At 37.9% G+C, this 14,051-nt stretch overlaps 1 protein-coding gene across 2 annotated transcripts in view; it reads right to left on the reverse strand.

Moving 5' to 3' along the window:
* TTC8 (tetratricopeptide repeat domain 8) overlaps positions 1-14,051 on the reverse strand; it is a 45,621-nt gene that overhangs the window by 26,207 nt on the left and 5,363 nt on the right. For both annotated transcript variants that reach the window (XM_032112202.1, XM_032112201.1), the window contains exons 2-6: positions 11,053-11,082; positions 7,986-8,106; positions 1,545-1,608; positions 1,237-1,396; positions 383-472 (exon numbers count right to left, since the gene is read on the reverse strand). In XM_032112202.1, the coding sequence (XP_031968093.1) occupies positions 383-472; positions 1,237-1,396; positions 1,545-1,608; positions 7,986-8,106; positions 11,053-11,082 (465 nt within the window). The remainder of the gene's footprint in view (positions 1-382; positions 473-1,236; positions 1,397-1,544; positions 1,609-7,985; positions 8,107-11,052; positions 11,083-14,051) is intronic.

Raw genomic sequence — 14,051 nt, forward strand, 5'->3', positions numbered from 1 at the left:
ACATTTTTAGGCTGGGATTGCCATCTATTTGTACACAGAACCACATTTTCAGACACTAAACCACTTCTGCTGGTTTTTGCTCCTGGCTTTTGTTTTTTTTTTTAGTTGCCCTTCATCACTCCTAGATGACAGTTCAAAGTTATTTACCAGTGGAATATTTATTCATATAAGAATGTTTTTCCTAAGTTATACTTTCACCATAACCTCTTTAGACATACCTTCAATTTCAAGCCTGTTAAACACTGTCAAAAGGTGTTTTGAAGTTCATATCTAAACCACTGTTCATCATTGTTTTTATCCCCAATCTCATGTACAGTTACATTACAATGACACCAGAAAACAAGAAAAAGATATCACAACACTAACTAAAATAGTTACATACCTTTGCCAGTTTTGGTTTCTGAGCATATTTTGTTAAATTCAGTCGAGACAGATTTATGAAAGGGCCATCTGGATTTGTTAGCATTGAAGCCTGAGGGGGAAAAGAAGCTTTTTAAGTGGGAAGATCCCCTACACTTTTCCTGAAGATTTTCAAAATATTATCAGTATACAAATAAAACCCCAAATTTCAAACAAAACATGTGCAGATTCACTGCTCTATTGTGCAGTACAGACTCTTCCTTTTTCTCCCCTCTCTCTTCCCATTATTTCCATACAGTGCCTAAGCATGTAGCTTGGTAGTTGGGATATACAACGAAAAAAAATCTTCCAAGAAATACTTAGGAAGATTAGTTCCTACCCGTAATAGTGACAAGATGCCACATTTTGCCATTAATGTGATGTTAATATGTATTACATATTCTTGCTGGTTGCATTTTATTAATTTTGCCAACAGAATGGGATAAAACTAGTATAGATTATTCTCATCTTTTGAAGTGACAGACACTGAGTGCTTTGCAATTGTTTTGTAGCTATAGACACTTATGGTGAAATCATACCATAGTCTTTGCACAGCCTTCTGTGAATAAAAATGCCTCAAAGAGCCTGTAAATTTGGAATTTACAGGAATCCTGGTGAAATAGTGAATTTATGTGCATTTTTCTATATAAACAGACTAGGAAACACACAAGAAGAAGTATTTTCAAACTCTATTTTGAAAAGAATTTAAAAAATTAAAAATATTTGTCTCCTTCAAACTTGAGTTTAGATGCAGCTTTTAAGTAAACTACAGTGTCACTGTGCCAGATACTGTGACCAAGAAATCTTCCATTCTGAGAACAGAGGCAAGCAACTCACCGTGCCCAGCCTGACATATCCCCCAGAAGCACTAGTGATTGGACGAGCTGTGAGAGCTGTTCGAGGTGTTCTTATCGCCTGTTCCATGGTGCTTGGCCGTCCACTCTGCGTGCTGGGTCTCACAAATCCTGTAATAGGTCTTCCTGATTGAGTTACTGGCCTGAAGATGTTAAGTACATTATCCTTAAGTGGTATTTCTTGATAGAGATTTTAAACAGTTATACCTGAAGCATTTCATGTTCAGAAGTTAAATTTATGATATGCTCATTTTTTACTTGTCACATTTTAAAAAATAAACTATCACATACCTAACAGCTGGGCTGGGGCCTCCACCTTGGCTAGTTCCAGGAAGTTTCAAAGATGTTCCTGGTCCTACAAAATAAGAGCATTTCTCATTTCACATTGAGATATTACTCTCTCGTCCAGAGGACTTCAAACATAATTGTGTTTTATGATAAACAATAAGCCAGAAATGTCTTTATTCAAACTGAGGGACGAAGAACTAAACAAAGACGAAAAACCCCAAATATTGCATTCTACTACTGATAAATTGATAGACTATTGCAAGAAACCTGCCAATGAACACGGTTTTCTTTCTTTCACCCTCTCCATTCTCTTCTCCATCCCACCTGGGGATAACAAACAACCGCCTGTGTGGAGCTTAGCTGCCTACTGGGATTGACCCAAACAATTGTCAAGAACATCTCAGAAACACCAGAAAGCGCTAAAGTAAGAAGGTTTCTGGAACAATGAGACCAGGCTAACTTGGAATGGTATATTTTCTATCTGGCACCCAGACTTAAGTAAACCTAAACCTTCACCTGTAGAGCAGATGGAGAATGGTATCTCGTGTCATTAGACCCTGGTAAGATCCCCACCCACAATTTAGACCTCTGTAAAGTGTGAACTCATCCATATCCAAAGGTCATCAATGAAAATACTGAACTGGCTTGAGCTCAGGTGAACTGATGAAGGGTTCCCCTTTTCACATATTTCTGTTCTGACAGTGGATCATTAAGAATTACTAGTTCCTGCACATAGATTTTCATTCACTGACATTTGATTGGGCAGTTTTTCTAACCTGCTAAGTGAATGTCTATGAGATGGTTTTAAACACTGGGTTAAAAGCAACATATGACATCCATACCTTCCAGTCTCTTCACTGCTTGTTATTATGTAGAAATGAGATTTAAGTTGATGCAGATAATTCTTGACAACTCACTGTTACTCTTCTATGTATTTTCTGTATACTTATGAACGGCTTTTATTGCAAACATTTCCCAGAACTGAAGGTAAACTGATAGGTAGAAAGTTTCCTTCCTTCTTTTTTCCCCAAGATAAACCCTAAATATCCACCTGACTACAGCTGTATTCAACGTTAAATAATAATTAAAAAAAAACAGTATTAACCATGATCTCCTTGGTAAAACCAACTAAATATGCAACTGGTGCTAAAATAAATAAAAAACCACAGGATTCTCTCCCTTTTGGCTGGACACACTTAGGATCTCTATTGCTTACTTGCCTTTTACAGTCCTGTGAATCTGGACATTTTTACTCCACAACAGAAAGGGTGGACAGTTCACCCAACACAGTTTCTAACATGATAACTAGGGCACTCTCCAGAGAAATGAGGAAAGTGGTTTTCAGCTTTTCAGACTAGCAGACAAACATATTACTCTTCCACATTCTGAACCCCTTTTTTAACTACTGCTGTACTAAAAAAGAGGCAAGACATTAAAATTCCTTTTTTCAGACATGTTTTTTAATAACTACAATTGTTTTGAGTTTTTGGTGTATAGGGAGAATGCTTATAGGATATAGTTCCTTTGACCTCACCCCAGACAACTCAGTCCTTACTTTGAGAATCCCAAGCCAACTAGCTATGAATAGATGTAAGAGGCCACAGTAGTGCATGTGGCCACTAGAAGTGTCAGAATTTAAGAGTGAAATTTCAGTAGTCATGATTGCAGACAACTCCTTTAACTCCCCAGTTAATGAAATAGCTGTGATTATCCATAATGCCAATTAGTACAAGTTTCTGAAAAATATGCTGTCAAGGTAACACTTTTAAACAAGATTACAACATTAGCTGGTAATATTAATGGTGTTAAGAGTCCAAAAGTAACAATGGATTTTTCTGTAAAACAAAGTTCTAGGAAATTTTTGTTAATGAACAAGACTGATGGAAAATTAACACAGCAAAATTATAAAAAAATAAAAACTGGTGGAAGAAAGATTTCATTACATATGTGTAAAGAGGAACCACAGAAAAGTAGTTGTTTCCCATGGATCCAATACAATTTAGTAATTATTTAATAATGCATGAGTAAGAGCAAAGTCATTATTAAGACAGTTTAATCTGGAAACTAAGAAAGGGCAGATGTAAAACTGAAATGAACATGTAACTGATGCAGAAGGATTTGAACTGCTTAGTAGGCAAAATATAGATAATACCAATTGTAATATGAGAGGTGTGGCTACACAGTTTCACGTTTGTGAACTATGATTTTAGTGGAGGAGGATATCCTGAAATATCTGCCACAGTGAAAGACCCAAGTCAAGACCAGCTATGGCTAACACACTTTAACAGCAAAAGAAAAAGCCCACAGTCAGTAAGCACACATTTTTATTAAGTCGTATGTACAAGTCGAGTAATCACAGAACCACAAACTGGTGGAGGTCTGACGGGACCTCTGGAGGTCATGTGGTCAAACCATGCTCAAGCAGGGACACCTGAAGCCAGTTGACTAGGACCCTATTTAGATGGTTTCTGGATAACTCTAAGGAGGTAGACTCCACACTCTCCCCGGGCAGCCTGTGCCAGTTCTCAGTCACCCTCACAGTTAAAACTAAGTGTTTCCTGATGTTCCGAAGAAACCTCCTGAGTTTCAGTTTGTGCCCACTGCCTCTGGTCCTGTCACTGAGCACCACTGGCTCTGTCCTCTTTGCACTCTGTTTAGCAATTTCTGTGCTTATCTTTCATGCAAAACTGTAACACTGCAAAAGTGTAACATTAGAACACCACAGATGTATAAAAAAAGTAAAATGAAGCTGTAGAAGAAAACATGTTTTCAGTGTGTCAGCGGACCATTGTTTGGTTTGGTTACTACAAACGACAAGTGGATAACTAGAAACATTTAAGAAAAGAGTTTCAAGATTCAACTCAAAGATATAGCTCAGAATGAGAAGATTGTTTAGCTTATCAAAGAAAAGATCACTGGATGACTTAATGACAGATTTAACTATTTACTTTGGAAATACACGTTTGAAAATAAAAACTTCGTATCAGGCATAAAATGTTCACAAAGAAGCAACAAGTAGAGTTATAGTTGATAATTCCCACTAAAGATATGGGACACTGATAAAAGCTAGCAAATTCAGTAATTTACAAAAGACTGCAGGGGGTTCTCTATCTTTGGAAAGTTCTTAGACTTTCTGAAAAATCGTATAGTAGTGCATATAATATTATATAAGCGTAATATAATAATAAGAGCGTAAATAGTATTAATCAAATTATTTTTCTTGGAAGATAATCTCTATCACAGGGGGCATAAAATCAAATAAAACTCTAAATTATATTACTATGCTGTTTTAAGATAGATATACGTAATTATCTTGATTTTATCAATGATTGAAATTATCAGTGTTGATCACAATGTATAAACACATCTACAGTACTGCTTGACTGTGACCAAGCATGTAATGGGAGTTTTTAAAAATGTAATCAGATAGATATGCAATTGCCTACATCTATACAGACAAGAAAGCACTTAATAAGTTACATAAAAATTGCCATGTGGACTGTACTAAAGAAACTGAGAAAAATACAATTAATGCCAAAAAGGTAGTGGAAGACAACTAATTATTTTCCACTTGGAAGGGAATTGATGAAGCTGAAGAGAAGAAACAATGCATAGAAGAAACAATGACAGAGCTGAAGAACTGCTCAGTGAAGGAAGAGAAGAATGAAGTAGAGAAAAGCAGAAGAAAGAAAATCAGATAATGTTTGCAGGACATGATGCCAAAAGGTGATTTCTGACTGTTGCCTACACTACAGGCGTATGGATAAAATTCACAGCACAGTGAGAGCAGATTTTTTTCCTCTGGTTTCCCACAGTGCCTAAAGAAGCCAGAAAGGAGTAAAAGAAATCCATGTACTGATGGAAAAAGTGAATGAGCACTTGTATGCTCACTACATTTCCTCAAACGTAGAGAAAAAGCTGACAAAACACGATTGAACATGGTCTGAATTCCCATCTTGTTGGGGCCCTCCCCCTGCTGTGGGGTCCTGAGAGAGGGGCCCTGGTGGGGAGACACGGGGTTTCCCTGCCCCTGGTCAGCCTCGTTCCCCATGGGTTGTTTTGTGTTCCCCTGCATGGGCAAGGACCCTCGGGTCCCGTGATTGCCTCAGTTCCTTGGCAGAACCCCGGCCACGCGGCTGGAGAAATAAACATCTCTGAAACATCTATCAAGAATCGGTCCATATATATTTCTTTTCCATGGGCCTTGTTGTTTGATACGCGTGTTGCAGTTTCCCCACTGTAACAAATGGTGGGTAATGCGAGCAGAACGATCCCCGATCCCTACAACGACTGATTTGTGAGTAAACTTTGGATTCCTCTCCTTGTTTTTGTTTTGCTATTCCATCTCTATACTATGGAGGAACTGTGGAAAGACTCTTGGCTCTCAAAGCCACATATGGACATTGATCTTAAACTTGAAAAGATTCTTGAACAACGATTTGTAAATTTTAGCTTAATTGAAGCTCAAAAGGAACTGAAACACTTCCTTTCATGGTTGCTTAAGAACTTTTTCTATGTTTCTTGGGATTTAATTCGTACCAAAGACTTTTGGAAGACCGTTTGGACACAGTTAATTTCTGAGTCAAAATATATGCCGATGGAAGAATATTTCCGTGAATATTATTTAATTACTGAGACTGTTGAGCAATGTCAGCTGTGTCTTGCCGAAGGGAAGCGTGCCTCAGAGTCACGACCCAGGCCACATGTGCCGAGCGCTCTGCGAGCAGCAGCGAGGTAGTTCCTGCACGCGGGTGGAGCGGCGTGAGCTGTAGTGTCTGCAGCAGAGTGAGGCACGGCGGGAGCGGGGCAACCCGGTGGTGCCTGCCCAGCCCCGTGCAGCGTGTGGTGGAGCGAGCCCCATGAACGCCCGACCGAGAGGGGTGGTGTGCAGGCGGCGGCCAGCGGCGCAGAGCCACGCCCAGCCGAAATACGCGCTGGAGCAGGGCGCGGGGGGGTTGTCGCTCGGGGCCCGGCCAAGATGTGGACACAGCCCCAGGCAGTGGCAGCTCAGCTGAGAGCAGAGGAGACGGCACGCAGGGAGCTGAGAGGCGCGACCCGGCCTGGCCCGCGTGGCCCTGAATGCGACCTCGGGAAGAGTGCGCAGGCATGAGCAGCCCCGAGGGCTCCAACGCGGGAATGAGTGAAAACAAAAGTGAAACCAGGAACGCAGCGAGACAGAAAACAGCAGCTACTTGGAAAAAGGAAAAAATCACTGTAGCTAAGGTTTTAGGAATAGTAAAATGGTATAATGTTAAACAAAATTATGGTTTTATAACAAGATGTGACAACCAAGAAGACATATTCGTTTACAGAACTGCTATTAAAAAGAATAACCCTGAAAAATGCATCCCAAGCTTGGGAGATGGGGAGGTGGTGGAGTTCAAAACTGTGCAAGGCAGAAAAGGGTTACAAGCAGCAGATGTCACTGGGTCTGATGGTGTTTCTGTGAAAGGCAGTATATATGCTAAAAATCGTAATCATGTTAGACAATATCTCCATTATAAGCCCTCCCTACAGTCTCCCTTTCCTAATCCCACCTTTCCCTTTTATCCTATATCCTATTACCCCCAGCGTATTCCCAATCCAATTTTTTCACCCATGGTTTCCCTTACAAAACCATGCCTTTGCCAATTGTTTCCCCAAAAATCCCTTTCCAATGCCGAGTGGGGGATGAAGAGGGGGAGGGAAGAAATTAACTATTGTTGTTTAGAGTTCCAACAGGTACAAATGGAAGAAACCCTCTCCTGCCTCAGTTTCCCCACAAAACATGGCCAGAGAGACCTGTCTCCCTTCTGTCAGCCTTAAGATGTTCCAGAGAATCTGTTTGGACATTTAAAGACTCAGGAGGGTGGCTTATTTTGTTTTGAAACTGTTCTTGTTACGTTTATCCAGTTGTTTTTGATGTTAAGTTTAAATCTCTTTTTGTTAAAAATAAACAGGTGAAATGTTGGGGCCCTCCCCCCCCGCCATGTGGTCCTGAGAGAGGGGCCCTGGGGGGGAGACACGGGGTTTCCCTGTCCCTGCTCAGCCTCGTTCCCCATGGGTTGTTTTGTGTTCCCCTGCGCGGGCAAGGACCCTCGGGTCCCGTGATTGCCTCAGTTCCTTGGCAGAGCTCCGGCCATGCGGCTGGAGAAATAAACACCTCTGAAACATCTACCAAGAATCGATCCATATATATTTCTTTTCCATGGGCCTCGTTGATTGATACGCGTGTTGCGGTATCTGCACTGTAACACCGTCTGACAGGCCTAAGTATTACATCATGAACACATAGTGGATTTCAACATTGCTACACAACCATAAAACAATCTAAACCACTATTTTTACCAATACTAAATGCCATATCAGGTCACCCCAGTTTGTAGTATTTTATGGTAGATGACATAAGAGACAACCAAAAGAGCTCTCGTTGAGTCAATGTATGCAAGTGAAAGCCAATCTTACGTGCAACTTGAGCAATGGCATTTTCATCCAAGATCATCTCTGCAATTCCTTCTTGATCCATATCAATTTCATCCACATACACCATTTCTGTCAAAGCTCGTGTTTTCAGGTTCCAGGCAGCCTGAATAAGGATAAAGTAAAAAGTAAAATATCTTCAAGACACTAAGTAAATAATCTAATCAGTAATTTTACCTTTTTAAAATTATTATTCATTCACAGTTTTATTAGGCTTGATAAGGTATTGACTTAAAACAGCTGAGTATATCCATCTGTCTGATGAAGGTATAAAAGGGAACTAAGTTCTTTGTTCAAAGCATCAGCTGTAAAAAACTGTGCAAATGTATACGCTAGGCATTTCAGATTTGGAGAGTATTGGAATATACTTTAGTGACCTGAACTGACAAACTACTACATTGTATGCTTTGGAGGATAATCTGAGCAGTGTGGAAAGGCAAGCATAACTCTATGCGACAAGCTTTGTGCAGACTGTGAAGACACCAAATCAGTGGGAAGAAAAAAGAAAACAAGAAAAATCTGTGGCAGCCATATAGAAATACTAACAAAAAAAGTGCAGATCCAACCCTGTTGATAATTTGATATGCTTGTAATGTACTCATAGAGCTGGCATGATAAAGGAAGTCACAAGACCAATCCTATATCTTCCATCGGATATTGAACAGATCATCATATATTTTCCAGAGTAAAAATCACTGCCAAAATAATTAGATTTGTTTCCTTTCTAACATAGAGTACACCAATCTGGTGAAAAAGCATATTTAATATTGGCTAAGGAGACCTTTCAAAATAGAAACAGACTGACGCTACCTTAATAGAAATAAAGGTCAAACTCATGGCAACGTTTGTTCCTTAAGTAAAGAGGTATGAGAAGATCTGAAACTCAGGCTTATTTAAGTAATCATTTAATGAGACACTTCTCATTCATCCTGTCTTTTCCTCTAGATTTCCCTCATACTTCTATGCAAATTTGTAAGTGTCAATCAAAAAGAAAGTGTATCTAAAAATGCTGAAATACTCAACTATTCTTTTAAAAAGTGCTTTTTTCCAAGCAGAAGTAAAGGAGGGCTTCAGCCAGCTGATTCAACCACAATTAGAAACCTTTCTTCAAGAATGAAGAGAAGGGAATTCAGCAGGATGATCTGAATCTAGGCCAGACAGTCATAATCCAGATCTGCTTTATTTTATTTTAGTTTCTTCTTATATAGTAGGATGACAGCCTTTAACTAATGCTGAGATTTCTGTTAGATGTTCAACACTTTTAACAGTTTTTCATTATTCTATAGAAGTATTTAGTTTGTTGAATTTTTAATACCTTGATGGTACTCTGCTCTTTTCAAAGACTTGTATATCTGCAGGCAACATAACTATGTCTATACTGGGAATATGCTCCAATTAGAGCTCTTCTACAGCCAAGTACAGGCCAGTTTCTTCCTAGAAGTAAGAAAATCCACCCATAGTAACGGTCTTTTCCTGGAAATTGGAAGTAGTAACTCCTCTACACTAATTTCTAAAACTGAGGTCAGTTCTTTACATAGGCGTAAATGTATTATTGTGATTTTTCCACTAACTAATATGTGAAAATGTGTTGTTAAAACCAACATGTCTCTTTGGCATTACTGGGCAAATATCTGCCATAAAAAATAGATTCCTTAGGCATCTCTTCCAGTCTAAAGTTCCTAGTCCAAGGCTTCACAGCCAACAAAAAAATCAAGTATCACACAGTATTCCTTAATTACACATCTGTCTGTAGATTAGAGATTATCTGCTTTCTCTTTGTGGGACTGATAATTTTGTTTTGTGATAAGGACCATGTCTGGAGCTTATGAAGATAAACTGCATTTTTATGAAACAGCACTTATACGGTAGGAAAAGGAAAGGGACAGCTCATTTCAGACAACCCACATGTTCACAACATAACAAATTTAGCTTGTTTAACTCATAATCAGAACAAAATTTACAACACCTAATAGCAATTAAAGAGCTACAGAAATGTGATACAGTATATAAGTATACAGTATACAGTATGTAAGTCTAAACTCCAGAAAGAAAAGTGAAAAAGTGCTTTTCACTCAGTTCATGAGAAGTTTGTAACTGAATCAAGTATTTTCTTCTTGTTCCTGAAAAGTCCAAAAACCAAATTAAAAATATAAACTTGGTATCTAAATTTAAATGTTTTCTCTGAATATGGTAACACACTTTTCTAGGAGCTTTTATTCGCCAATAATCCTTTCTATTATAATACATTTTATTCCATACACAATGAAAAACCCAGAATGCTACATTGTGCAGGGTACTAATTTCACTCAAGAAGATATCCAGTAGTATTTCACTGAAACCATTCTATATGTAAACAACTTGCATGAATTCATGGAGTACAATTAAAGACCTGTAAAATATGTTATGGACCTGTATTTAAAGATAGCATTTCACATTGCATTTAATCTCTTCTGACTGTGGGCTGGAGCCAAAAGATGCCATCACCTGTGCAATACTATTCTCGCCACTGCAATAATCTAGAGCTAATGTGGGCAGAGTGAAAACTAATTAATTACTCTCAGTCTTCCATCACTTATGCAAATCATCATCATGCACCTACAAGGCTACCAGACTCTACACAAGCTAGGCAGGGAGCCTGAGCTGCAAGAGCAGGAAGAGCATGGGTAACAGCCCACCATTATGTGCATTAAATAAAACATGAAAGCAAGCCATAAGAGCACAAACATTGCTCTGTCTGTGAATACACCTTGTTTTCTTCCTAATCTCATCTACAGATGAAGGTCATTCAGTTCAAGGTAGATTCAATTTAGCTTTTAGAAAGCACTGAAATGCTGAATAAAGATACAGGAAGTACATGAGAGAAATAAAATTCTATCAAAGCTGCCTGTTCAAAATAGCAAAAATCTTCCCCTTATCAAATGTAATGCCTTACCAATAACAAAACCCAAATTTATGCTACTGAGGACTTAACAACAAAACAAGTATTATTCAGCATATCAGAAATTCTTCCCAATGATTCCATCTAATAATCGTATTTATGGAAAGAACTTACCTGAAACACAGTGTATTCAGAATCAAGCTCCTGAAAAAAGAGAAAACAGAAATTGAGGAATGTAAATGCCAAATAATAAAAACAACACCACAAATGCATTTATACTCTATGACCACCTCATTTTGCACAAACATTTCTTCTCCAACACATATATCCAAATTTCCATTTTATTACATTATCTCAACTTACACACATTATGAAGCTAATCAATGTTTTGCACAATGAAAGTAAATTTGCATTAAGTGCATCTTTCTGATACCTTTGCTTTCTTGCTTCTGCTGGATCATGCTAGCCAAATCTTAGATTAACATTCAAGCATTATGAAGCTGAAAAATGGTACATTAAAATAAAATGAACTTGGAAGATGCATGCAAATCTCCTAAAAATTAACCAGATTATCGCACCATGGGCTTTACAATGCCTACTTAATAAAATCCATCTTGGCACACTTTTTTTAGCTATTGCTGGAGATCACAATGATACCACTCAAGAAGACAAAAGAAAATTTCAGCACTTTTTCATGGCATTTTTATGATGAAAATGATGTATTCATTGTATTTGGACAGTAATACTGCAAGTAGAATAAATGTCAAATTAACAGCCGATTGCACTACCCAAAAAACAAAAGAAAAGCTGCCAGATTAAGTTTACTATAAATGAAAAAGCTGGAACTTGCATCTACTTGAAAACTTGTGGTAAAATTGAGTAAATACTGACAGGAAAAAATATAGGTTTATCACAAATTAATGTGTAATTATTGTGTTTACATAATATTTAAACTACCCTTCAGTGCTTTTGCTGTTCACTTCCAGGGACTGGGGATGAGTTTTTCCTAATGTATTACTTTAGCTTAGACGACAAAGGTGGGAGATAGATGTTACTTTCTCTAAATCACTATTAGTCTTTTGTAGTGTCAGATCATTTCTGCTCCTGGAGGCAGGGAAAAATTTCTTGCATATCTGGCATTGTGTAAATCTATCCCAGTTAAACCAACTACATCAGACTGAATACACAATCTTCAAGTAATTCAGACTATAGAGACTTATGAAGGTCTCTAGTCCAAAGTCCTGCTCAAAGCAAGGTCAGCTATGAGGCCAGTCGAGGTTGCTCAAAGCCTTGTCCAATTGGATCTTGAAAACTTGCAAGAATGGAGGCTGCACAAGGCGACTGGGCAACTTGTTCCACTGCTGACCATCCTTATCGAGAAATGTTTTTCCCTGTATCAAGCCAAAGCCTCCTTCACTTCCCTACATCATTGCAAGCAGTCCTTGTCTCCATTTTCTCGATAACCTCCTTGTACGTATTAGAAGACTGCTATTAGACCCCACCAGTGTCTTCTCCCAGCTCAAGCACTGCCCTGCTGCTGGCTTGTTTTGCAGCCAAGACACAGAGCTGGCTTCTGTTCCACCGTGAGAATGGCAATGTCAAGCTAACCCCTCTGTGGTATGAGACATGGTCTACTTCTTTCAATTTGAACATTTGTACTCAGTAAATTCTATGACAGCAGGGATCTGGAATACTGGTGAAGGACACCTTCCTTCTGTAGTGTACTGGAATTTGTGGCCTTTAAAGGATTGTATTTGGAGCCAAAAAGTTGTTAACTGGTGTTAGAATGCATAACACATCTTACACATTGAGTATTCCATGGAATTAAACATTAATTCAGGGATTAAACTCAGTTGACTGTGACGTACCAGGGCCTGACTAAGGCACTGAAACTGGCTTTGCATTTTAGTTGTATGATTAAATAAACTACAAATTCTTTTATGTAATAAGTAATAAAGGACATTGAGATATTTCAGCTTGCTTTTTATTCACGCCATTGTGTCTGCGTGCTACAGCACATATGAAGATGGTTTCAAGAGCAGTAGATGATCTTCATACCATATGTGCTACAGTAACTAATGAGGACAAGTTAGGAATATTTTGTCAGCACTAATACAAAAATGCCTTGATGTTATGGATGTGTACCTTACTTCAGGCACTGTTCATTAGTTAAAAAAATAATTTTTAAAAAACCAAACAAGTTTGCTTATGTAGGAGCACTTATATTACCACAAAATTCAGAAATTACATCCCTCATGATTTTGGCAAAAAAGTAGAGTTGATCAATAATACTAACTAAAACCATTGCTCTCTCATAATTGTAGGTGAGAGTATGCATTGTTCATACATGCTAATACATTGTTTCAGTTTTTGACAAGAGGTAACTTCAGATTTTAAATAACCGTCAAGAAGGTAATAGGACCCTCACATTAAACAAAAGTATGGAATAAAAAAAAATTACATTAAAATATAATATACTTTAACATGGGTGGATCCAGCAGTTGCTACTCATTCAAGTAATCCACTGGAACTAGATTTCAAACAAAGAGATCTTTGAGAGGATTAACAAATAGCATTGCCCTGTAAGATTGTCTCTCAAAACAAAAGCTCAAAATTATTCTTCATTTACACATATAAAGCTCCCTTGAAATTCAAAAGATTGTAAAAACAATGAAGGAACTATTTAATCCAGACCCCTAAATCCACTGAGGGCACTTTAATATTAAAATGTAAAGTCAGTTTATTTGAATACCAAAAATACTGAGAATAATTAAGTTTTTTGACACTCATAGCCTGGAAGAGGGAATATATTACATACCTTATATTATAATAAGGCTTCACTCTACAATTAATTTCAGGTAAGTATAATATAATACATGCAGAATATGAAAATTATTATATTCTGAAAATGCTCTTCAAATGATTAAGAGCAGAAACACAATAAAAAACCCCAAACCTTTACTCAGGTACAATGTCTTCACTGCAAGTATCACTATTTTCATGCACAAACTTACAGCCTCTTGCACCAATAACTGATTTCAGTTGAAGATGCTTTTTCAAATCAAGTCCAATGCCCATAAACATAACAGTGATAATTTTATTATGACCTTACAAAAACAAGTATGCAAATAATAGTAGCTGAAAGTTCAACATGGGAGAAGAAAGGATGAATG

Source organism: Corvus moneduloides, chromosome 6 (assembly GCF_009650955.1).
Source record: "Corvus moneduloides isolate bCorMon1 chromosome 6, bCorMon1.pri, whole genome shotgun sequence".
Taxonomy (NCBI): domain Eukaryota; kingdom Metazoa; phylum Chordata; class Aves; order Passeriformes; family Corvidae; genus Corvus; species Corvus moneduloides.